The sequence below is a fragment of the Bidens hawaiensis genome, unplaced genomic scaffold (genome assembly GCF_021521415.1).
Source record: "Bidens hawaiensis isolate Kalapana, Puna unplaced genomic scaffold, B.hawaiensis_p1.1 tig00025810_1, whole genome shotgun sequence".
NCBI lineage: Eukaryota > Viridiplantae > Streptophyta > Magnoliopsida > Asterales > Asteraceae > Bidens > Bidens hawaiensis.
In genome coordinates this window covers 183,708-210,772 of record NW_027494146.1, presented here as the reverse complement: position 1 = coordinate 210,772, position 27,065 = coordinate 183,708, and the positions used below count along the sequence as shown (strand labels likewise).

The 27,065-nt window shown below is 35.6% G+C and overlaps 1 protein-coding gene and 2 pseudogenes across 2 annotated transcripts; all 3 read right to left on the bottom strand.

Annotated features, from left to right (window-relative positions):
* Positions 1–1,343: 1,343 nt before the first annotated feature.
* On the bottom strand, positions 1,344–4,402 carry LOC143572369 (fatty acid amide hydrolase-like). Its single transcript, XM_077057554.1, has 11 exons — positions 4,290–4,402; positions 3,733–3,925; positions 3,350–3,397; positions 2,652–2,735; positions 2,478–2,581; positions 2,192–2,284; positions 2,055–2,123; positions 1,907–1,971; positions 1,752–1,813; positions 1,587–1,682; positions 1,344–1,412 (listed from the first exon to the last, which is right to left on the bottom strand). Exons 1-11 carry the CDS (start codon positions 4,400–4,402, stop codon positions 1,344–1,346), a joined length of 996 nt encoding a protein of 331 aa, XP_076913669.1.
* Positions 4,403–4,814: 412 nt separating this feature from the next.
* On the bottom strand, positions 4,815–9,514 carry LOC143572360 (ethylene receptor-like; annotated as a pseudogene). The gene is made up of 7 exons (XR_013142245.1): positions 9,374–9,514; positions 7,179–8,102; positions 6,732–7,100; positions 6,391–6,642; positions 6,206–6,314; positions 5,575–5,769; positions 4,815–5,261 (listed from the first exon to the last, which is right to left on the bottom strand). The product of XR_013142245.1 is annotated as an ethylene receptor-like (transcript).
* A 14,856-nt stretch (positions 9,515–24,370) lies between these two features.
* Positions 24,371–24,998, bottom strand: LOC143572352 (brassinosteroid-responsive RING protein 1 pseudogene; annotated as a pseudogene).
* Positions 24,999–27,065: the final 2,067 nt, after the last annotated feature.

The following is a 27,065-nucleotide window of genomic DNA, read 5'->3' as shown; positions in this document are numbered from 1 at the left end:
GTATTTGTTCCTAATGGTCCGCGACTAATAGAATCCTAACGTTGTTAGTTAAAGGTCGTCGAAAAAACGTTTTTGGCCGGAAAAGTCAAATTTGTTGCCCGAAAACACCACATGAACACCGCAACCACCACCAATTGACTCACCGCCAACCAGCTACCACCATTTGAGCACTATCAACAGATTCCAACGATGGTTCTAGGGTTTCCCGCGACCTTAATAATTGGGGATTTTACTAGAAAAAGTTCCTAAAGGTCTGATACAAAGTTACCAAGATGTCTGGGACGAAAATGCTGAGTTTTCGGAAAAAAAATTTACTTTTCCGGCCAAAAATGTTTTTCCGGCGACCTGAAACTAGCGACGTTAGGATTATGTTAGTCGCGGACTGTTAGGAACAAATACTTTATAATTTGGGACCGTCAGCAACCAATTCATTAGTTGGGACCAGTAGCGCCAAAAGACGATAGTTGGGATTAATAAAACCAATATACCTGTAAATTTTGCATGATATTAAAATTATCTCTCTCAAATATCAGTGCTCGGCCGATATCCGATATTTTTTCGTATTAAATGCTTAGGATGGTTAAAAACTTGTGTTTATTATATTGCATAATGTAGTTATACTTGGGTCCAAATGTTGGTGGCATTTAATCATATTTTGAACTAAAAAAAGAGTTTCATTTATTAAAAACTAGGTTAGGTACCCGTGTAGAACACGGGTTAAAATAAATAAATTTATTTAAATGATAGCACAATGTGAAATATAAAAAATATGTTCAACATATAAAAAAATATAATATATAATTGAATAAATTACACAATACACAGTATGGAAATAAAAAATTGCAAATTCGTAAATCTCTAAATATTTTTTTGTATACAATATTTGTAACTTTATCATCCATATTAAAATTATTAGTTTCACTTTATTTTTGTTTCAACTATATATAATGGAACACATAACTGGCCATATGTTAAAACATGTTGTCTCAAAAACAAACAAATTATCTAAAGCAATCGGCCTTGTCTTTTATTAATCTTCATTGAGAACCAAACATAAAGTGAAAATTTCTTTTTTTGAAATTTGAAATTAATTATTTTATCTAAATCAATGTGAAAATTCATTGTTTATAAAAACTTAATGTTAATAGCTAGTACAATATATTAAAAACTAAATAATATATACTTAAAATAATATATATTAAAGCAAATAGGACTTGTAAATATATACTTAAAATAAAATTCCATAATTAAAGCAAATTGTCAAAAAAAACATGAAGTTAACAAAAGTCATGGCTTAGAATCAAGTAACCCTTGAGCACTCATCAACAGCCTTAAACTTGTTCTCACTTACCCTTTGTATTTGTAACATCAAAATATATTACAGGCTTCCTCTTAGGTTCATTCCATTGTTGCTGCAAACGTAAACGCAGATAGTCAACGGTCTTCGTGTTTAGTCTTCTCTTTGACTTTTAAGGTTAAATACATTATATATTTTCCAGCTTTAATTAATATGATTATCTTTAAATTTAGACAAGTCCACAATGATTTTACTTAATATAGTTGAAAGTACAAAGGTCAACTTTTACCTCTATAACAGCAGCCAAACGCAAAATCGTTGCTTCACACCAAGGTCGTCCTATTAGTTGCAGCCCTATTGGAAGTCCCTGCTTATCATAACCAACCTAGGCAGACGCAGACAACAACATAAGACACGAGGAGTGGTTACTTTTATCATTTCCATACACACTTACAGGGACAGAAATGGCCGAGAATCCAAGAACATTTGCTGTCAATCCATATTTCATTAGGCTAGCTGAACAACACACACATATAATAATAATTAGACTCACATTCCATTTTGTTTGTATAAATAACAGATACATCTTTTCTTAAGTTAACTATGCACCTATAATCTCCAGATCCGATTCACCACAAGCAAGTGCACTCGGGTGAATCTTAGGTGCAGTCATGCTGGACAATAACACAATTAGATCATGAAAACAATCAACATATACATACATACATACATATAGTAGCTGCTGAGCTTATCATACCCTGTTGAAGGGGTCACAATAATGTCCACCTTCTTGAAGATTTCCATGTGGTAATACTTTAATCTCCGTCTGTAGCATATTAAATTATAATTATTTCTCTAGCTATAGAAATCATAATAAAGAATTTTTTTTTTTACCTAAGACGTTGGGCAGCAACATAGTCTGAGCATGTGAATGACTGAATAACTGCCAAATTTATACGACTATCCAATGCAAGTTTCTGAAAGTTCCTGCATGAAAAACAAACAACCTATCATTCACCAAAAGTCCATTTTTAATGTTTATAGAATTCTGAAATCGTTTTACTTGTAACTTAAGACTACTATAGTAACATTAAAAATTATATTTCTCATTAAACTCAAAACAATTACAATAAAGTTGTGATTAACATGTTTGTAATTATACATAACAAAACACACATACCTTTCTAGGAATCGAGGCATTAATGAGCACAGGGCTTCACTACCATATGAAACGATATGTGCTATGCGCATCTTTTGAAGCTCTGGTATAGTAATCTCTACTATCTTGGACCACAGAGAAAGCAAATTATTGCAAGCTAGAAGAAGTAACATTTAAGTAGATATATAGACTTACTTCACACCCATGCATCTCTGATAATGAAGTAAGAACTTGTCCACAGACACCAGATACGTCAGGCGAGTTTACATCATCAAACCACTAAAGAGTGGTACACATAGACATATTTAGTACTCTTATAAGACCTTATTAGGTAAAAGTATAAATCTGTGTCCGTTTCAACTTAATTATATATCTTAACACAGTAATCGGCGAGGCATGGATTATTTGAGGACACGCCGGAGCAATTAAGAACTATACCTTAGTCGCTGTAGCAATCGGCGAGGCATGGATTATGATGATAAGACGTAACGAATCTTCTAGTGCTGGATCGAGAAGAAGAAAGATTTGAGTTTGTTTTTCATTTTTTGTAGTTTATTAATTATAATATATGACTTTAATAATCCTTTTATATATATTAACTAATTTTAAAAATTTAAAGAAGATGGAACCTCTAAAAGAAGTGCTGACATATGAAAAGATTAACAAACCTGAGCTTGCTGAGGCTAAAGTTCCTTTGTTTCTTTGGGCTTTGCAAACTCTTCCTCGGTTTGAGGTTCACAATTTGCATCTGAAAGAAGTTGTTTTAAGGATGCAATGGTTTCTTTTAGTCCTTCACATTCAATTATCTTGCAAAAATCAAAAATATTGATACATCAGAAAACAAAGAATATCAAAAGGCAACAGAAATCTGCAATGGACGTTTAAAATTGTACCTTTTGGTTGAGCTGTTCTTGTATTAGTCGATGCTCCTCGGTTTTCACCTGTTAATCAAAATGATATAACATCTATGCAATAATAATAAACATAATCATCGAAATTCACAAAAGTGAAGAACATTTGGTAAAACAACAAATAAATAATCGACCCTAAGAAGAATAAGGAACACGATTTAGAGTTTATATCAAAACAAAAATAAAGATAAAAGGCACATATCGAACATAATTTCATACATTATGAAATCGAAGAATAAACAATGGTGAGATGCTGCTTGTTAATCAATTCATGCCTAAATACATACTGAAATCGATTTAGGGTTTATATAAATAATTAACGAACACCGAGTCATATGAGAAAGTAAGAACTATAACATACCAGCCTGAGGTCCAAAGACTGGTGTACCAAAAGGGTTGTCGGCGGGACCAGTGGTGGAATCAGGTGAGAAAAAGGGGGTGGCGGTGGCGGTTGCGGCTGCAACATCGGAGACGAAGGTAGCTGAAGAATGATTTAACAGATGAATCGGACCAGTGTAAAATCCGGTGAGAAAAAAGGGGTGGCGGTGGCGGGTGCAGCTGCAACACCGGAGACAAAGTAATTAAGCTGGAGGATGATTTAGGGTTTGTATGAAAGAAGGCGTTTAGATTGAATCGGGCCTGTTATAGGAAATGGGTTTGTAAATGGATATTGGTGAGAGGCGGGAATGGGAGACTGATGATGAGTTAAATGAAAGACATGTGGCATAAAGAAAGGTTTATTTATTTAGTAGTATAGATTAAATCATTTTTCTTGTATAATATGGGGGAGGACCATCATCTTGTCCAGTTGTCCCCCAACCCTCCATACAATAATTGGAAATTATGATATTATTGGAAATAATTCAAAGAGAATAAAAAAGGAAAATGAAGTGGTGGGTTGCCTACTTGAAAGAGACTTTACAAGCCCATGATTTCGCGTTGACTCAACCGCTTCAACGTCCAAGATCGATAACGCCCGGGTTTTACCAATGGTCGAGTTTTACCGACTAGCGCTACGCCATTGGTCTTCCCCATTTGTTTATAATTTTTTTGTTTTATTTTTGTCTTAGTTCCGATACAATAACGCACGTAACCGAAACCGACCGAATTCGATTACGTCGACTTATCGTATCAACGCTTGGGTTTTACTGACCTGTTGCGCCGCGAAAAACACTAGTTATCTATATTTAAAAGCAAGATAAAAGAAATAAATAATATATATATAAATTATAATTGTAAATATATATAAAGTAAATATAAATTTAAACAAATATTTATATAACTAATAAACAAGAATGCGCCAGCCCGAATCAAGCCAAACTTTCAAAAACTACTCACGAGCTGAGCACTCGACATATCAAGAAGACAAGAACCAAAAATATGACAGTTGAGTAAACATTTAAAGCAATGGTATGCAATACAATTGGGTATCATTCACCATTCATGTTAAAACTCGCTTCAAACAACAGCATATACTAACAAACAACAGTATGTACCTTTCACCGAAACTACGAAAAACCGTCCATTTTTGGTATGAACAATTCACAATCACACTTACTGTAAAACCACCTTGTTATGCTCTATAACCTCAGCCAAAACCACTCTCATCTTCTCCACCGAAACCGGTTTCATCACAACTCCATCCACTCCAACCTTCATTAAACTTTCCTTTGCTGTTCTATCTGCGCTGCCTGTAACCGCAACTATTATTGGCTTTTCATTGTGTATTGAGAATACATCGTGTACAAATCTTGCAATGTTGAAACCGTCAACATCCACGAACACAACTTTATGGTCTTTGGTTATAACTTGTATGCACTCGTCACCTGAGCTTATCGCGGTTACATAACAACCTAGGTGGCCCAGTATACCCTTGGTTGCGGTTCTACTAACCCTGCAGCGTGTATATATTAAGCACATGCATGTACTAAGGTTATATCTATTACATATATAAATCACAAGTTTACACGTGTAAAATTTATGTAATAACAAATTTACATGTGTAAAAAAAACATAAATATGTGAAAAAAATAATTTTCATAATTGTAATAGTAAATATAGATATAAAAAGTGATAAAACTACACTCAAATAATATCAACATACAAAAAATTTTATAAAAAAAGTTGGTTTTTAAGGGTTCCTTATAACTCTTGAATAATTTAAGAGTTCTGTAATGAAACTCATCCTATATATATATATGACTGACCCGTTATCATCGATGACTATGACTTTGAGTCCTGGAAAGCTTGTTTGACCGAGTTTTGGTTGAGGTCTCGTATGTGCGAGTCGGGACTCATTTAAACGCGCAGCGAACCCAAGTTTTGCATAAAAGCTTGCTGTTGTTCCCTTACCAACACCTTCACTTTCAATCCATATGTTGCCTTCCATAAGTTTCACAAATCTACAAAATACATCTAAATGTTATATTTACATATAACATGAAATATATATATATATATATATAGGGGAGATTTTAATTAAGAACCCCTTTGAGTTTTAAGAACTCAAAAGAACTCAGTGTAACGATTTTTTTTTTCGAATTTTTTTACACATGCGTAATATATGTAAGTTACATACACGTAAAAAAATTACAGAATTTTTTACGCACCGAGTCGACTTTTTACACATGTGTAACGGACGTAAAAGTTAGTGTAACCACTTACATATTTATTCTCTCTCCTACTTTGACTTTTTTGACAGATTTAATCTCAACCACATATTCCAATCCATTTAATTAAATGTGTGGCCTAGAATTGAGTTCTTAAGTTCTTAAAACTCAACATGGTTCTCAAAATATCCCTCCCCTATATATATATATATATATTATAAAATGTTACCTTTTACAAATGGCAAGACTGGATTTCTACTTGCTGGTGATTGGCTAGCAAATTTGGTAAACAGTTTCGGAATCTCTTGTTGGCTGATTCCGATTCCGGTATCTCTCACCTACAATATAATATAGTTAAAAACCAAACTCGCGGCATTAAAAATTTCATAGGAAACGTTGTTCGTAAAAACGAACCTGAACACGTATATAAAAGCTACCATCACTAGGAAGTGATCGTGGGCCCCTTTGAGAGTCCGGTTTTGCCATGATGGCAGAAATCAAAACACTTCCTTCTTTTGTGAATTTGACTGCGTTCCCGATAATATTTAGCATGATTTGCATTAGTCTTTTCTCGTCACCGACTGCATACTCGGGTATATCTGAAGAAAGGTTTAATGTTACATACAATCTTTTGACTGATGCAACCGGCATTATCAACTCTAGAACCTGAAAGTATAAGTACAGTCAGCAAAAGCTAATATAATCAAGATAAATGATGGAAAATGCAAACATACAAATATACAAATATACAATACCTCTTGGAAGAGAGAATGAAGGCTGAAAGTAGCAACATCAAGTTCAAGGCTACCGTCTTCGAGTCTAGAAAGATCTAGAACATCGTTTATTAGCGTGGCGAGCAAGTTACTGCTTTTGAGAACGGTCTCGACCATCATCCGTTGGTCGGGCGTTAATTCAGTTTCTAGCAGTAATGACGCGAGTGCAATAATTGCATGCATCGGGGTCTGCATTTCATGGTTCATAACCGCAAGAAAATCATTCCGCGCACGCACCGCAGTCTCGGCTTCTCGTCTCGCATGATCAAGCGCCAAGTTTTGCTCCACCAGCAAATCCCGGGCTCGCATGGATTCTTCTAGAATCGCAGCATGCGAAAGAGCCACCGCCACCTAAAAAAAATATAACAAAATATTATAACGTGTAAGGTTGACCATGCTGACTTTAAGAAATACAGAGCGCGCGTAAACCTGATCGGCAACGACTTCAACGAGCTCCAACTCATGAACATGCCACTGTCTTGCACTATCAGACGGAAGCATCAAAACCATCAGTGCGTAACGTTTGGTGGTAAGTTCGGGCCAATCATAAATTTGAAAATTATCGAAGTGTAGAAGTGGGACCCGCACAGCAACAACCTCCCCGGGCATATACTTACCAGAAGACGGGCGTAACCGAGCAAGCGGGCTATTAGGAGAGACCTTAACCACACGGTTCGTACTAAAACTTGATTAATCGCGGGAGACTGAATTGGGATCGTAAACCCGCCAGGGTTTTGATGGTGAAGAGTGTACGAAAGTTGAAGTTCTAAACCGCTTCGTGTCGGCATCCAAAGCGCACACTCTTCTAACCCCAACGTTCTCCCCAGCTCAACAAGTGTCGTTTTCAAAATCGTGTGTCGGTTACGCGTGCTTCGAATTTCATGAGTCAGCATTCGAACATGTCGACCCGTTTCTTCTTGTGTTCTAATAAGGCCCATCTCACGGTCCAGCTCAGCAGCCTTGTTTTTCAAAAAATGTTCCCGGGTTTTTACACTTAACAAGTCAGGAATAATGTGGACTAGCGTAAGTGCAGTCGCGCATGATACTAAAGCGGTTAATACTTTGGCAGTTGCCATAACTATGGCTACTGTTTTTGTATGAATATTAAAGGTCCATAAGTTAATAAGATGTGTAGCTCCACATAGAACGATAAACGCCCCGAACTGAACGAATACCCATTTATACGGAAAAACCGATGATTTTTTGACAAAGTATATTAACTCGAGAGGGATCGAGAAGTAAGCGAGAGTGATAAAGAAATCGGATATGTACTGATATTTCATCAGAAGATCATCAGGTGGCCATTGTGGCTCAATACAGTTACAAGACTCCATTGTTAACTAATTACAGTATCTGCAAGAAACGGAAATAATATTATTAATTCAACTAAATAGGCTAATAATATTACTTCATTAATCAAGAATGGATTATATATGATTAAATAAGATTAAATGAATAGACTTGACGGTTCTAGTCCGGTTGTGGATAAGTGGTGTAAATTTGGTAGTAGATTTAGAGTGCGTGTTGAGCTCGGCATTCAAAAAATTTTACAAAAATAGAGCATTAATTCCGCCCTAATATTAACAAATATATCATCAATAACAAGTTGAGCAGTTGACGAGCTACTCGAGATCAGATAGATAAATAGCTTTAAACGAGCCGAGCCAAGCCTAAAATAAAGCTCATTTAGTTATCGAGCCCGAGCTCGAGTCTTGTATGGGAAGCTCGTTTTAGGCTCGCCAAGCTGACTGCTCGTGAGCTACTTGAGATCAGATCGCTAAAAAGCTTGGAACGAGCCGAGCCCAAGCCTAAAATAAAGCTCATTTAATTATCGAGCCTGAGCCTGGGAAGCTCTCTTTAGGCTCCTCGAGCCTTAATGCATCTTATGTATTTTTACACTTTACCTATTTTGGACTTCTATGTATTAATTTCAAATTGCACAACTCGAGCCTAGCTTTGGCTCATCTAAGGTACTACACTACTACACGAACTAAAGCTGAGTTTAAGCTTGTTTAAGCTTTTTCTCAAAATATATAAAAATGATAATAATAACATATATATCATTACTACACTCTTGGCCCCTGATGCTGCTACGTTTCTGAAAAGAGTTCAACGGGTCGTGCACAGTAACTCAACGACGCCGAAGAACGATAACTTTGTTTTCAGTACGATCGGTTTTGCTATTCAAAAGAGGGTAGCGGTGCAGCTTGTTTCCCGCTTACCTGACTCCTCTATTGTAATTGGTTCCTTTTATTTTTCATATTATTAACAAAAAAAAATAAAGACTTTATAATAGTTTATATATGTTTTTAATTAATTAATAAACTAACAAATAATAAACAAACCGACCCCGAGCTTGAGAAAACGATTCACGAGCCAAGCTCGAGCCTTAGAAAAAAAGCTTGAACCAACCCGAGCTCAGCTCGCTTACACCCCTAAATTCAATCCACAATAATTACAATAACATGAACTTCAAAAACATCTCAATAACATGATCTAATTAAAGTCAATGCAAATTACAACAATAACCCTAAAATCCATAAACCCATCAACAAGAATTACAATTGAAGGGTTTAAGATCAAACCCAAATCCTAAAAGCTAAATTAATCAATAAAAACATTACCTTTGGGAGTAAAGATCGATGATGAATGATCAAGATTGAAACTTGAAATCTGGGTGTTGAAGAATGATGAAAATCTTGGAAGAATATGTGAAAATGATCAAGAACTGTTAGTTGAGTGAAGAAGACTTTATGGGAATAAAAAAAGAGCTTAGAGTTTAGAGGTTAGAGAGAGAAGACTGGTGATGAAGATGGTGATGATGGAGGTGATGGGCTTTTTGGTAAATTGGCTTAATCTTGGTTTGTTTTGCTAAAAGTGGAAAGCCCAAAGTGTGTTGCATGTTGGTTGGACAATTGGATAATAATAGGAGTTCAGGTTTCTTTATTAGTAGAGGTTCAGAGAATACCCGGTTCTGGATCGGACTCGGAACAGGTTTCTACCGGATCTGACTCGCGGGTATGACTAGTATTGGATTTTTTTTCCCGGAGCCGTACTAGGAACAAGAACTAACCCGGACTCGTCGGAACAGAAACAGGAAATACCCGGTCAAAACCCGACCCTATTAGAAATCCAAAAAAACCCCGGAAAACCTGGTCAAATAAATACCCGACTATACATGAAACTGGTTCCTGCCCGACCCGGTCTTGACTTTTGTTGACCATCCGGTTCTTAAAAATACCTGATTTGTGCACCTTTGTTTATTAGTTGTTTTCTTGTTGATGCGGGTAAAAAGATACGGGTTTTAATTGTGTTAGGTTGATGGGTTAGGGACGATCGGTGGAGGAAAAGGAATCTTGTTTTGGTTGGGTTTAATGGTTGCCTGGTTGAGTTAAGCGTTTTATGTACTTGGTATTATGGTTTTTTTGGATTAGGATCGTTATGAGCTTGCATAATGTGGGAGCGTTACGTGAAGAATGAGAAAGTATCTCATGAATTTGGATTCGGGTGAATTTAGGGTAAAAAGCATTAGGTGAGAACTTGGTGGAGCGAACATAGATCTGCTCAACCATATTCATGACAGAAATAAATGAATTCCACTGAAAATTAACTGTTTTACTTGGTGTGCGGTTGCAAATCGAATACCCACGATGAAAGCATTGTCCAAAAGAGGTATGCGCTTTAATTCGGTTATACACTCACATTGTGGATCCATGCCCGAATCGACGGATCATCTTTTGATTTCATGTGATCTCACAAATCAAATTTGGACACAAGTCTCCATTTGGTGTAAAATCCCCATTCTCACCAACTATAACTCGGTTTCAAAAATATTTGAATCCCCCCTACACATGTTGCTACCTACTACACTCATACATGTAGTTCAAGCATATTTTTTTAACACCAACATTGGCGGATCTAGAATCAAATATCAGGGGTAACGATCATAAAAATTTTTAACCGTATTTCATACAATGTAAACTAACCAAAACTAGAAACACGATGATAAATAAATTTAAACACATGGGCTGCATATTTCTCCCATTCGGTTTTTGAAAGCTTGAAACCGAGCCATCACGTCCCCTTCTTTTACTTTATCAAGCATTTCTCTTTCGACCGCATAAATTAAAGCATTGTTCAAATACTCATCATCCATTTGAATGCGCAAATCCGTCTTGATAAGCTTCATTTTAGAAAAACATCTTTCAACGGTTGCGGTTGCAGCCGGTAAAACCAACGCTAGCTTCAATATACGATAAACCAAAGGAAAAGTGACGTGTTTTCCGGTTTTCACCGTTACACGAGCAAGGTCACACATTCCACCCAATCTTGTAAATTTATCATCTTCCTTTAAAGTGTGATAAAAGGTCGTAAGATCACCCGAAATACACCTTCTTTCTTAATTACTAAAGTCATTGGAATACATATCAGAAAATGCCACTATCTTCGATATGTCAAACTTAGAAAACGAATCACAAGGATTTAAACCGGACATATTTTCTATCAAATTAGTTGAGACCTCACTAAATCTATTTTCAAGTTCTTGAATTTGCATATCCAAATGGTATTAGAAACTTGAACCTCTAAATGATGTCGATTAGTAATGATATTGATGCCGATTCCACGGCTTTACTCAAATGGCTCAAACACAATTGATTAGTTCATAGACTCTATCTAACTGAAAGGTTAGAAACGAACCGAAAGGTTCAAGAACAAACGTTCTTTACAATCTTTTAATCTTCAAAAAACTCTCTAAACAGGAGATCTAGCAACCATATTTATAGATAATAATAAATAAACATTTGGGCCCGGGCCGGGCCGACTTAATGGCTTGGATGCTCCTGCATCATATTCTTTCGGTTTCATTGATTACCATAAATTTCCGTCATAGCTAACATCTTAAAATTGTTTTTTTTTTCACAAAAAAATGTCACTTTAGTCAACATCTTGTCAAACCCGTTTTGTTTTAAATTATTCAATGCTTGGTTTGTCCTGTTTATCAACTTAGACGTTTCTAACAAGTCTTGATTTTTTTTGAAGATGTTTTGATAGAGCATTTTTTAGGCCTAAAATATCATCTAACAAGTGTATTAAAACACAAAATCAAGACTTTTAAAATACTTAAGAATACTTTCCGCATTAATTCGTTGGTGCACACTCTCTCCATCTTCTTTAATAAAAGTAAGTACCTCAACAACTTCCGGGAATAATATTAACAAACTTACGATTGTTTTATATTAACAATTTATATAAACAATTATAGTTTTAGTTAAAAGCTAAAGAATATCTAAATTGAGAAACTATAGGTCGAATCGTGAAAGAGGGTTCGAACCGGTAAACCACCTATTCTCGGCTGCAGCATGGAGCGGTGGACGTCACCTAGTCAGGTGACCGGAGGAGGAAAAGGGCAGACTGACAGAAGGCAGCCGCAGCATCGCAGTGATGTCTGGGGGTGTCTGGTCACGGTGGTGGCAGTTTTTTATTAATTGAGGACCGACAATTTTGTTTTGACTGTAACATATATTATTTTAAAAGTTAATGGGTTTTATTGGTTTGGGCTTTAGTTGGGTTGAATTTTTAAATTGACTAGGCTTAAAACGCGTAGGGGTAACGTTATTTTTTTTCAAGGGGTAACGAAACACGAAAACCGACCTAAATTTTTTTTTACACTACCGACAAGAAGTTAAGGGGTAGCGGAGGCTACCCTTCCCAATACACTACATCCGCCACTGAACACCTATGTCTATATGGAGAGCTCGTAATGACATCCCTAATAAACGGGCATGGGCAAACTCATTTCCTTAATGAAACGACACGAACGCATTTTTTCGTTCGGTAGAGTGTTCGTGAACCGTCCGTTTGTCCGTCAAAAGCTTACCGGACGAACATGGACAAGGTTTCATTTAAGAGAGGAAATGAAAGGAATAGAAAGGAAAAAGTAGAGAAGGAAAGGAAATAAAAAGAAAGAGAAAGTATTCATTTCTTTCGTTTAATGAACTCGTGAACACAATTTCATGGGTGGGGTTATAAATCATTTGCTTATGTGATTGGATTATTATCATTTGCTTCTATATATGTTGTTGATGTAATTAATGAAAAATCATCTTTGTTACCATAAAGATGAAATAACCCTACCTGTCTTGAAACATTCTTTTCTTTTCTTTTCTTTTCTTTTCTTTTAATATCTACAAACACTTCTTTTGATCATAATGATAGAAACTGCCAAACTGGCTACATTATATTTAGATATGATGTTTTAGGATTGTTCGATATAATATAGTGTCTCGTTATACTGTATTTTGTATTTCTTATAGGATTGTACCATACATCGACTAGAACCCACTTTTGTTTCATTAGAAGTTAGAAGCCGAAAGGTGTCGTGCTAATAATCCATTTGACAAGACTAATCAATATCTATATCTATATTACGTATAGCCAACCATTCACATTCCTGTTCTCTCCCATAAGACGCCGTAATATTTATTTTTTCTTCAACCCTTCATCAAAAAACGTTCATTCCTTCGGTTACATTCAATCTCCGGCGACACTAAATTCACTTCATCATAAACGTTCAATTGAATGCTTTCAATCAATGAACGGTTTCAATCGAACACCCTCAAACTCATCGTTTCAATCATTTGCTCGCAATTCAAACGCCGCTCTCTCTCTCTCGCCCTCAAAATCATCTCTGCGCCGGCCATGATTTAGGGCTCAGAGGTAAATTTAAAACAATTTCCACTTAATTGGACTTTAAGGTTTAATTACAATAAATTCATCTTTCTTTAGTTCTTTTAGGTTTTTCTTTTCACATACTCGAATTATTCAAATAACATTTCACCTGAGTGGATTTGTTGTTACAAGGGGATTAGAATGTTCGTTCTATTAAGAAGCCATATGATATGAAGATGTGTAAATTTGTTTTTTGATATGGGTCTATGTACTTTCAATTTTCCATTCATTTGAAACAGGTTGTTTGTGGTTTTGATTTTCATATTTATGTTTTCTTTTTCTCAGATGGTAATTCTATGTTTTCATGATTTGGAAGACAACCAGGTAAGCCTAACTGTTTTTACTTATAGATTTTATATACAAGAAGTTAGTTTCTAATAATGGTATTTTCTTATGTTAACGTTTACGTACTTGGGGATTGGGTTGGAAGATTTGGATGGATTGGATGAAGATTACCCAATTTACCTACTTTCAACGGGTAGCATACTTTCCTTATAAACACCGTAATATTACTATAATATGAGGTTAAACCTGGTGTGTTATATGATTAGGATCCTGAGTTTTGTTACTAATGTGAGGTTCTATCTCAATTAGAGGAATTTATGTGTAGAGATTATATTATTTGGTTATATCATCACATTTTGCTTGTAACAAGAAGCTACAAGTTGTAACTGTAGCATGTTGTATGCATCAAATATATAATTGATTCCCAAAAACTAATAAAGTTTCACAGTTTTAGGATAGCTAAAGCTGAAGCTCTTCGGTCTTCCAACGAGAACAAGCCTCCATTTTTGGCGTTTGTCTTGCTCTGCATCTGCTCCTTGAGTCAAGTGAAGAAAATGGGCCTGGTGAGCATTTACTGTTTTTTCATGTTTTATTAATAAAGCGAGTATTGTTATAATTATTTTCATTGATTATTGTTTCAGTGAAAGGTCTCGGTTTGATTGGTTTGATTCCTGGGGTGGTTGGACATTTTGATTCTTCTAACGGTGGCAGAGTGCCTCATGCCGGTTGCAAGTTACCGAAGGATTCAGTTATTTTGGATGAAATTGCAAATCACCAGACACCAGGTGCATTTTTCTCATTCTTACATAGCTGTTCATTCAATATTACGAAAGCTCTTGTTGCCAAATTCTTCCATAACTAAAATTTAAATTGTATATAATAATAACATATGTTTTTTTTTTTTGAAAACCTAACATGGTAGTGTGAGATAGAAACCCTTAGAAGGGAATGCTACAAAGCTTGCAAATAGCATGCGTTGTTGTGTGTTACATATTTGAATGATTATCTAATTTGTTGATACACAGTTTTAATAAATAGCATGCTTAGGTTAATTCATTTCTATTATATATTTCCTGGTATCTTGAATATATTGTATTATTAATACAATAGAAATATTAATTATTATAATTATTATGTTTCTAATTTGGTAGCACCGTTTGCTGACTGAAGTTTGGTTTATGATGTGGAAGCCGCTGCGAGTGGTTCTGATGCCAATGGAAGTGGGGGCCATGGTCGAGATTGTGATGACGCTTTCAGAAACATTCTGCCAAAAGCATGGCAACAATATGGTGATTGGGTGTGTGCAAATACAAGGTCTGTGATATGACATTGGCTAGCAGTTCATATTTTTTAAAATATAATCTACTTATATTGTTGTCATGCAACCAGCTATGTATGTTCATTATGCTTGCTGACTCAAGTTTGGTTTATGACGTGGAAGCCGTTGCGAGTGATTCTAATGTTAATGGAAGTGGGGGCCGGGGTCGAGACCGTGATGACGCTTTCAGAAACATTCTGCCAAAAGCATGGCAACAAGACGGTGATTGGGCGTATGCAGATACGAGGTATGTGATATGACTTTGGCTAGCAGTTCATTTTTTAAAATATAATTACTTATTGTGTACACTGTAATCTTAGATTGGAGACGACAAACCATCTTTTTCTTATGTCCGTGGGCTGCAACAGCTCGGAGTTAAGTGTGTGTGTGGCTGAATATTCCGCCTATGGCTGGAGTGGATTCATTGAAAATTTTTTTGGAGTGGGGCACTAAGGTTTGTGGAAGCAAGAAATAGAAGGTGGTTCAACCAATCCTATTGACCGTTGTGTGGATTATTAGGAAGTTCAGAAATGAGGGGATTTTAACAATCGGGAGATTAACGCGGTGGAGTGGATCAAAGATGAGGCTTGCTTTTGGCTGAAAACTAGAGCTAAGTCTCTTGTTTTCTTGTAATTCTTTTGTATATTGATACGTTGTTTTGGGCCGAGTAGTTTGGCGTGTTTATAATATATAGCCGTTAAAAAAATAAATTGTTAAAAATATTTCAGATGAAGTTGATGCAGTATTATGTTATACCTCCAAATTTCTCTGTAGATGTACATTATTTGTAAATATTAATTGAAAGACAAAACATCAAAACTAGTCCTTTATGTTTGCACGGTTTTTCAATGGTTGTCCTTTCACAAACTTAATGACAAAAAACATCCTTTATGCTTTAAAACTCTATCATGTTATGTTCTTTGGCACTAACCCAGTTAAATTTTTTCGTTAAATCCGGTCATGTGCAAGGCACATGAGGGTAGTTTTGTAATTCACCTATATATTAATTATTAATTAAAACTAAAAAAGTAAAAATATATATACCCCCCTCTCTCCTCTCCTCTGCGCTCTCTTTCTCTCTCTCTACCCGCTGGACAAACCGTATCCCACAACCACGGCCGACATCGTTTTCGGCACCCTTTAACACCACCACCTGAAATCGCCACTTCCATCACCAACCCTTTATTTTTATTTTTATTTTATTTTATTTTTCTAGATGTAACAAACAATGATTACAAAAGTTATATTATTTTGCAGACACAACACAAAATTGAAATGGACAAACTAGACGGAAAATTTGGAATGCGACCGATGGAAATTCCACCCATGCAAGAAATGTCAAGATATGATCAATCTACATATCCGCCGCCACCTGTACAATACGGCCCACCACCCTATGGGTACCCGCCTGCAGCCTATCCTCCACAATATCAAGGCTACCCACCACAACAAGGTTATGCGCCACAAGGCTACCCACCAATGTATGGCCCACCACAACAAGGCTACCCACCAATGTATGGCCCGCCACAACAAGGATACCCGCCTGCAGCCTATCCACCGCCATATCAAGGCTACCCGCTTGCAGCCTATCCTTCTCAGCCTCCTCCGCCAACACCGCCTCATGTTCAAGGATACCCACCACATGGTCAATATAAGTAGTTTATGTTAGTGTGATATATGTTTTGGTTGATCACATCTTCCCACGTGTGAATTACACGCGTGTTCGAGACTATTGTAATTCCAGGCAAGGTCCGAGGGATAGAGTCCCTGAAAGCTACTTTAGATTTGCATGATTGATGAAAATTTGCCTGAACTAGTCAATGGTCTGATTCTAGCATAGGTGTTTAATAACATATCCGCGCATTAGTTCTTGTTTTGTGCTTAAATTATCTAATTTATGTTTTGAAAGTACCATTGAAATATTTCAATCCGACAATTTTCTCATAACAATTCACTATAGATAAAAGTGAGTTGGATTTTGTAGTTTTAAAAGGATTTATGATCCACCAAATTAAAGTGCATTTGTGATTTGTATTTATTATTTTTTCATAGTTTTTACTTTTATAAATAGAAAAAAAAGACCACTTTTATGTACACTAACATATAAATAGTTCTTATAAATTAACATCTTTATAACGTTTATTATAATTATTATTATTGTGCCATGTGAAAATCTATAAAAGAGCATGTGTTAATGAATAAACAATAACTTTATTATAATCCAAATAATAATAAATGACCTTCATGTATATCAAATTTGATCATGACTTAAACCATCCAAATTCAGACAATATTCAAGGATGACAATATGTCTTCATCCAAATAAATATTTTTCCCCCACAACGTTTTTTGCAAGATTGCTACAGCCTACAAAAATATATTTGTTGCTAAGTTCTTACAATTTTCTAATAAAACCAATTTTACTTTTTTCATTTATTTAGTTTTCTAATTTCTAACAAAAACTTATTTTACTTTCCAGCAAAAGTAAAGTACTATAGATAAAACTAATAAACATTTTCACATTTCTATTTAAATAAAAGGATCCATACAATAGAAAGATAGATAAGCGAGCAACAGGTGTTGGAGACAGATTGTAAAGATCGTATGGCAAAGACCTTAAAAGCTACTTTGTTGGCATTGTAGGGGATGGGAATAACATTAACTTCTGGAGTGACTCTTGGTTGGGTATTGAACCTCTCAGAATGTCGTTTCCAAACCTTTTCAGATTGGAGAAACATAAATGGGCGACAGTTGCGGACCGGGTTGGTTTTCGTAATGGATAAAAGAGACTGAAATGGGATTGGCAAAGAGCTCCTGCATCAGCCGAAGAGGTCACTGAACTTTTCGAGTTGTTGTTGGCTATTCACGAGCATAGATGGAATGAAGGGAAGGACCACTGGCAGTGGAAAGCCAATAACTCAGGTATTTTTTCGGTCAAAGTTGCTAAAAAGTTGCTGTCCAACAGGACCCATACGAGGTCCAGTTTTAGAATGGATTGGTCGGGATGGACGCCATACAAATGTAGGATTATGGCATGGCGAGCAGAACTTAACAGGCTTCCAACTAGAGTAGAGCTGACCGGACGCGGGGTTATCATAGAAGAGGTCTCCTGTCTGTTTTGTGCAGCTGACCCGGAGACGTTTTCTCACATTTTCACGGGTTGTATATTCTCTGCCGAAGTGTGGTCAAGAATAGAAAATTGGTGTAAATTGGCGCCTATATTCGCTTTTGAGGTGAGAGATTTACTAACGTAGGCAGGGGAAGACAAAACATGAGATCCAGACAATCCACGGCATCGTTGTTACCACTATGCGGTGTCTTTGGAATGAAAGAAATGCAAGAATTTTCAATCGGAAAGCACGGAGAGCAATTGAAGCGGTGGAAACGATTAAGTCGTGTTCATTTTTTTGGGTCCGGCATAGATCTAGATTAAAACATTTACAGTGGAATGATTGGTGTAAGTACCCGTTTGGCATGATGTAACTTTGGTTTCCCTAGGGGTCCTTTAGTTGAGGACTTGCTAGTGGCGTTTTTTTGGTGAATGGAGTTTATGTTTCAAAAAAAAAAAAAGATAAGCGGGCAACAAGTTACGCCGTCACCCCCTTTTGAATGGCAAAACGGATCCTAATGAAAACAAAGTTATCGTTCTTCGGCGTTGTGAGTTACTGTGCACGACCCACTGAACTCTTTTCAGAAATGTAACCATATCGGGGGCAAGACACTTAAATGCATCGAAAGCAAAAGGAGAGCTAGCAAAAATTTTCCAATGGAAAATCGTATTGTTACTATTTTGCTGCAATACAGTAGCAAAACTAAGGCTAGCTCTTTTTGTTGGAAATTTTTCTAAAATCCATTAGAATTACATGTATGAATTTTGTTGGGAATTTTTTTATAAAAATAAGTTGGTTTATGTTTTTTTTTTAATTTTTTGAACGACCAACAAATAAAGTCTAGCTACATAAGGTAACCTAGTGGCAAAAGATAACCATATACGTCTGCAGTCATATATAGCACTGGGTACCCCAAATCCATCATCTTTTGTTCATGGGAAAACCTGCCACCAAAGCTCCCCCCTGCTGTAAACCCGATTGGAAACAAGTTCAAAGTCGAGACCTTGCGGTCTTTAGTCCAAATCTCCCCTTCCCCTTACATATCTCACGAGTATCATTTAACAAGGGGAGAGGAAGGAAAAGAGAGGAAAATATGAAAAAATCATGTCTCAGAGATTTTATAAGAAGAGAAGGGGAAGGGAAAGAAGGAAAAATGCTGGAAAATTTAGCTTATAATCATCCACCCAAATTGGAGCGATTACAAGAGAAAATACTTTTGTCTAATAATAATTTCCTATCAATTCTAAAATTACCCTCATATCTAACTCCTATTAATAGTTTACTTAAAGAGTATAATAGGAAAATTGTAATAGGAAAATTGTATCTTTCTATTCTTTTCATCTTAACCCTGGAACATCTAAAATGTTTGATTTTCTTTTCATCAAACTCAAAAACACGAAATAAAATTATATATTTTCCTTTCTCTAACTTTCTTTTTTGTCATAATTTCTCTTCCTTTCCCTCTCCTCGTTAAATAAGACTCGAGAACGTAGTGTAAAGGCTTATCGGCATAACTTATTTTTATAGTAATGTATTACATTTAGAAAGGAATTGAATAATAGTCAATAGGAAATAAGAAAAGAAAAGGTGAAGGTTGTTGAAAGTTGACTAGCCTAGTCAATAGGAAATAAGAAAAGAAAAGGTGAAGGTTGTTGAAAGTTGACTAGCCTAGAATCCTAGTAGACCATTACGCGTTAATCTTAATTAGGATGATTACTAGGAAGAGCTTTCCAGATTGGATTCGATCCCACCCAAGGAACCTTCTTGCTTCTTATCTTTTCATATATTTAATATTATTTTTTTTAACTTTTACTATTTTAACAATTCTATAAAATGACATTATGTAAAGTTTTCAAGTTTCAAAGGAAAGAAAATAAAACTACTTTCTGTAACAATTTGTGATTTATTATTATTGTTATTATTATTTTAATTTTAGGTTCTTACACTGTATTCTTGAGTTTTTTATTTAAGAGTTTGGAAAAGAAAAGATAGGAAATTTTTTTTTTTCATTCTTGAGTTTTTTCATTAAAAGAAAGAGAATGGAAAGAAAAGTTAGGGTTTTTTTCCTCCAAAACTTTCCAGCCAAATATGGCCTGATTCGGAAGAAAAGTTTATAGCCATATACAATATTACTAATTTACCCTATCTTTTCCTTCATATCTAACTCAATAATGAGGACATAATTGTAAAGTTACAAATTTATTTCCTATCTTTTCATTCCTATCTAACTTAAGAATGTAATTAACACTTTCTTTTCTTTTTTTTATTTTAGCTCGATAATGTCTTTTAAATATATAATTTCTTTTTCTTTCTTCCCCTATTCAGTTTTATCATTTTTTTTCCTTATATTTTAAACCCGAGAATGCAGTGTTAGTGAATAAAAGGTAGCAAATGATGATGGATCATAAAAACTTGAAAAGGTTCACATTAGCAACATGCAAGTACCCTACTTACAGTTTGGATGGATTGTTGATGTCTAGACTCTAGAAGGAAAAAGACCCTTTTTCTTTTGTGCATAAATGGATCAAATTCACTGGATTTAAAAATACAGAGAATAATCGACATACGAAAAAAAGAACTATTATTTTTAATTAATACCTTACAAAGGCTTTAGGGATCGGAAGGAACGGTTAGGCTATCGGCAGATCATGCTGAATTTTGAAGTTGCAGAATGACAGTTAGGTCGCTTTACATATATGGTATAGTGCAATGGGTTTTAGGGTAGATCCATGGGAGTTTGGTCTCGTGACTCTCGTCTCGCTCCCTATCGATTTTTCTTATTTGTTTTGCGTATTTTGATTTCGTGTGTTTCTATTTTTAGTGTTTTACATGTTATTCAAGGTCGCATATCCATATGGGTTTGTAATTTTGTCGCGTTCTGCCTAAGTTTCTTACTAGTTGGGTTTATAAATAAATTTGTCGTTAAAGGAAAAGAGAGAAAAAAAAAAGATGAAACGTGTTTGTTCAATCCTAAGATGATGAGGTGATGAACGCGTTTAGAAAAAAGGTCTAGGATTTCATCAATTCAAAGCAAAAGTCTATATTAATTAAAGTTAGTTTTATAAAATACAACTAAAAGTTGATAATAAAAAATGGGAATAGAAGTTTCACATTTGGCAACTCTATCATCAAGATGATTCTATCCACTCTAAAGATTATAATGTTATAAACGTTTACAAATACTAGAGTGAGCTGCTAATTTTTGGTCCATATGATTTGTTTAAATCTACGATTTTAGTCAAATAGTTTTAAATTTGTGATGTTCGTCCATATGGTTTCATTTAACTTGCAATTAAACCTGAATTCACTAATCTCATTAAGTCTGGTCGTTAAACCCATCAGCGTATTCTTCACGTAAGGGGCAGTTTGTCCCCTTTTCCCCCAAAATACACCCAGCCCCTCACGTGAGGGGGCTTGCAAATTGGAACTGGGATTTATTTGGGGAGAAAAAGGACAAAACTGCCCTCACGTGAAGGACACGCTGATGGGTTTAACGACTAAACTTAGCGGGATTAGTGAATTCAGATTTGATTGCAAGTGAAATGAAACCACATGAACGAAAATCACAAATTTAAAATTATATGACTAAAACTACAGATTTGGACAACCCATATTGACAAAAATCGCAGTTTATTCTAAATGCTATTATCTAAAATATTAAATGTGTTTCATGTGCGGTTTAATGTGTTTAATAAAATGAGTTACATTAAGCCATCCAAACCATGTCTCGGTTCGTTCACAGATTGTAACTCTTAGTTTTTACTTCTTACTTAGTTTTTACTTGTTAGTCTTTAGATAGTATAAATGCATAGCAATATAGAACTTAAAACTCGTAACTTATAATCTTATTCTTACACATGATGTATTTTCTTGTCCTTAGCTTAGAGCATTTTGATTAATGTTTGAAAATGATTGACGTCTAGGTGAAAAAGAGCGGGAGGTGAGAAGAAAGAGGCAGAGAATTTCTTCTATTAAAAAAACAGGTTAGAACATATGAAAAATGTGATGGAGTAAAAATATGGGCCCTAAATTTAAACTTTTTAGCTTAAAGTTTTAAATGAACTTAAATTGGGTGAATTGTTTATGACACGGGCTTACATGTGATCCGGACTGTAGTTATTGGTTCTATTTAAATATGCAAATTAAAAAAAAAAACACGTATATTTAATCTTTTATAAAAAATATTGTGGGTCATACTATGAGATCAGGCCTGAAGCCGTCGTCCACCTCAAACCGTAAGATTCGCTACCGCTATCGGTGCTTTTATATAAAAGAGTTTCTTGTATTCAAAACTAAGTTTGGAGTGATAGACAACAATGTATCAATGGTGGGGTGGGTAGAAGATGTGACCGACCACGACATTACGGCAGTTTGGCCAACACTCTTCATCGGTATTCTTTTTCTCTATTTTATTTTATTATTGAAAAACCTAGGTTGCTAAATAGCTAGATTAAATAGTAAAAGTTTACATATGTGAAAAGTTAAAAAGAGAGACAACTTATTACATTTTTTTAAAGTACCCTAATAGTTATTACTGACATGTGTGTCGATCCCGAGCTTGACTCGTTTTAATTTATGAGGACTTGAGCTGGAACTTGGCTTGTTTCAAGCTTTTTTTTTCTTAAGCTCGAACTCGGCTTTTCAGTTGTTTTTTCAAACTCGGGCTCAACTCATGTTTTACTCATTAATTAATTTTTATGTAATTTTAATTATTTTTTAATAAATTTTGAGAAAACATTTAAACGAGACTAAGCTCGGCTCAAACTCGTGTAGTAATTTAAATGAGCCAAAGCTTGGCTCGAGCTAGAATGGGTAATGTAAAACTGATAGATGGAAGTCTAAAAGAGGTAAAACTTAAAAACACACAAGGTTCGTCAAAACTCGACGAGCCTAAACGAGCTTCCTATACAAAGCTCGAGCTCGGGTCGGTAACTAACCGAGTTTTATTTGATGCGCATGCTCGTAAAAGCTCGTCTTGTTTCGAGCTTTTTATCGATCCGAGCTCAGATAACTCGCAAACGTCTCGACTCATTTACACCCCTTTTCATTACACCATAATTCATGCTTAACTAACTCATTTGTGTTAGCTTATGATATTAAATACTTGAGAATATTTATTTAATAATAAAGAAAATTATAATAAGTCCAACACTTACACGACAAGTCTACACATATAAGTATGACCATTTGAATTTATATTTCTTTTGAATATATACATATTAAAAATTATTATTATTAAGTAGCGAAGTTTGAAAGTTTAAAATAACATACATCCCCCACATGAGGGCATTGTCTTTATCGGATTCGAACCGTGGGGGACCTCATGGACAGAAAATGGGTCAAACACCGGATCCTTTACCGTTGAACGGACCGATCAATAAGTTTAAAAGTAAAAACAAATATCACACGATCGAACCTTAAATAGAAAAAACCGAACCAATAGACGAATAGATCGTTTGGTTTTTGGGTTTTTTATACCGATTTTTATGGTTTAGCTATAGTTATGACTTATGCGTGTATAATAAGTAACATAATTAATTGAACTAAATCGACATTAAAACTAATTTTTATATTGTTTTTAACTTTTATAAGTAAAATATTATATGTTGGAAAAGTTGTAGTATATATTTTTTTATAAATAAAACATAAGTCATAGTTTATTCTGTTTTATCATTTGACTATATAATTAACTTAATTAGTTAACTAGCTTATATCAGCTTGAATTCATGTGTGCTTAAAACCAATTGTAAGAGCACTCACAACGATGCAACGCTTGCTTGTCCAGATCCAAACTGACAGCCAGGTCGGAGAAAGGAAAGAGAGATAATGTTGAACGTTTGTGACTTTAGACGGTAGGAATAAGCTCCGTATCTGTATCGTATCGAGATTATTGTTCTAGAAAATCGGTAAACTCAAAAAGCTAGTATCGAATATTGACAATACTCGGTTTGCTCATCCTAGTATATGGCAATCTACGAACCGACTTTGTGAGGAAGAATGTAGAAGAGTAGAGAGAATAGAAGACGGAAATAAGAAGAGAGGATGGTCATTGTGTTGACATGACCGGTCCGTCTTCGTTCATCGTTGTGGATGCTCAAAAACTAAATTATATTATAAAAAAAATCCAAAACTAAAATTAAAACAACCATAATAACCATGAACTTCAACAATGAATCTTTTCATTTCCTTTCATCTATACACAAACATTAAAATTCAAAAATAAAATATTTTAATTCAACTGTCTACATTTTCATTTTTTTTTAAACCTTGTTAAAAGCTAATAATCTACTTCTAAACCGTAATAATCACCAACACCCGAAACCGCCCACAACCTCTCATTAAACGACTCCCTCAACTCGTCCGAAACAAAAGGTGACCTACAAAGCGGACACGTCTTTTGATCATGGTCCATCCACCGGTCCAAACACGACCGGTGGAATATATGGCGGCAATTCGTCAACCGGCGGACCTCATCTCGAGCCTCAAACTCATACAAACACACAGCACAACTCTCTGGTGGGTCCACAAGGTCCGAATACTTCACTACTGGAAGCAATTCACCGAGTATCAAAGCCGAAGCCGATTGGACCGGGTTTAATGCCTCGGGTTGTGTCGAATTGGTCGAAAACTCGGGTTCTAGGAAATCGGATAAGCCGATGAAGCGAAAAATGGTGGAAATAAGCTTTCGGATTAATCCCAAGATTGTTAAAAAATATATTAAGAATTTTGGGAGGTATACTTCTGTGTATCCCATTGGAAAGCCCATAATAATAATAGTAACAACAACAACAACAATAATAATTGAATTATTATTATTATGATTATTATTATGGTCAGCAAGTTTAAAGAACTTGAATGCTAAAGTGGTCAAAGAAGTATGAAGGTGAGAGCTTTGTATGTTGATGTTAATAATAATAGTCGCAAGAGTGTTGTGCTAGTGGTGTGATATATAGTGGGAGATTGGAAAGGAGGGGTTAAAAGTGTAATTAAAGTAAAGATTAAGGGGTTAAAGGAAAATAAGAGGAAAGCTTAGTATGTTGTCGGAGAGGGTTGATTTACATGTTAAAGATGGGTCAATAAGAAAGAGAAAGCAGTGTTGTCGAATGTCGATGCTATTTATGATCCGATAACCGGCCATAATTTTCGGTTTTTTCGGTTTTGGCTAACGTTCGTGACAATTTAGCAGCAAATGGGTCGGGAAATGTATCGTTTTATTGGCTGGTTATTTAGTGGAATGTTGATAGATCTGACATGGTGATTGGACTAATGAAGATGTTGTGAATGATGTGTTTCACGGTTATCAGTTGGTTCCCAGGTCAAAATTACTTGTGTTTTTTTGATATTAAGTATTGCACATTTTTTTTATTATATGGCAATTTTGTTTTTCTTTTAACAGCTAAATGTTAATTAAAGAGTTATTGGTGAGGTATGTGGAACTAGATGAGTACATGTAAATTGACTTGATGTTGACTATATTTGGGTCGGGTCGGTTGAAAATTTAGGTTATAAAATATCCCCTAATCCGACGAGTTGGAAAACAACATCAATGGCCTTACATATTAAACCTAGAATTGTTAGAACGCACATCAGGGAATCCGTAATCAAATTGTTGGAGACGCTTAATGAATTCACAGACTGATAAATGAATCTGGCTGAAAAAGTAAGGTGTTGGGTTCGAATTTCGTTTGTAAAAAAAAAAGAGAAAAAAAAAACGAATTTGGTTTAAATTTATATAAGGACATTAAAAAGAAGGGATTAAAAGTGAAATAAAACAAAGAAAAATGTGTAAAATGAAAATAATAGTAAAGCTGAGTACTATGATTGGACCACTGCCACGTTGTCTGAGAGGATTGATTACACGTTAAGGCTGAGGGGTGTGGGGCTTCAACGGGGGCGCGAGAGCCCCTCCGCTCGCGCCCCCAGGCGCGAGCACCACACCACCGGGGCGCGAGAGGGGCGCGAGCACGAAAAACAAAGCAGGCGCAAGCCTGTTAGCGGGACCAAGTTGGCGTAAAGGGACATTGGGAAGGGAGAAAGAGCCGTTGGACATGATAAATGAGCCGTTGGGCTCTTATTTAATAAAAAAAAAAGTTTTTTCTTCCTATATATAACCCATTTCACATAAAACAATTACCACAACTTCAAAAAAAACCCAAAATCAACCCATCTTCCAAACTTTTTTTTAAAAACATGGCTGGAAATTGGTACCCAAACCTAGATTCAGATTATATTGACGACGATTTATGGTCGTCACCGCACCAACCGATGTTTTATTCGGAGCCGCAACAATCATCCGGCTTTCAACCATCCAACATACAACCGTCTCCTAACTTTGTTGTTCCGGAGACACAAGAATCACACGGTGAAGCTACGGGACAAAGAAGACGCGTCCACCGGAAAAAAACAAGTTGCAACGGACGAGTCGGGACCGGCTTCGACTCCGAGGACGAAACGGAAAACCACTCCGTGGTCATCGGATGAGAAGGAAGCCTTGTGTCGGGCTTGGATAGTCATTTATGAGGATCGGCGTTGCGGTAATTGTTTTAACGTTTTAAAAAATGATTTTTAATAAAAAAGTTAAATGACTTACAAATTTATTTATTCATTTTGCAGCCGACTACCAAAAGAGCAAGATTTTTTGGACAAAGGTTAGGGAGACATTCTATACGCTCGTTGGGAGTACAGAGCGGAACGCCGATATGATTTCGGGTCGGTGGTCCGAAATCAGAAAATTTGTCGGCTTGTTTACTAATCTTTTCAACAAGAACAGCGGTCGTATGAGACCAAGTGGCAGTGATGATTTGGCGGTTTACAATTTCACTGTCGAAGAGTGGAAGCAGGAGTGTTTGCGGAGGTATGGGACGGTGAAGACGT

What these genes read in the sequence shown, in the direction of transcription:
- LOC143572369 (XM_077057554.1), bottom strand. Translation starts at nt 4,402, where the DNA reads ATGGGGAAGACCAATGGCGTAGCGCTAGTCGGTAAAACTCGACCATTG. An exon ending in CAACGCGAAATCATGGGCTT is followed by an intron (nt 3,926 to 4,289) that starts GTAAAGTCTCTT and finishes CCGGTGTTGCAG; the next exon opens with CTGCACCCGCCACCGCCACC. An exon ending in ATCGGATCTGGAGATTATAG is followed by an intron (nt 1,814 to 1,906) that starts GTGCATAGTTAA and finishes TGTGTTGTTCAG; the next exon opens with CTAGCCTAATGAAATATGGA.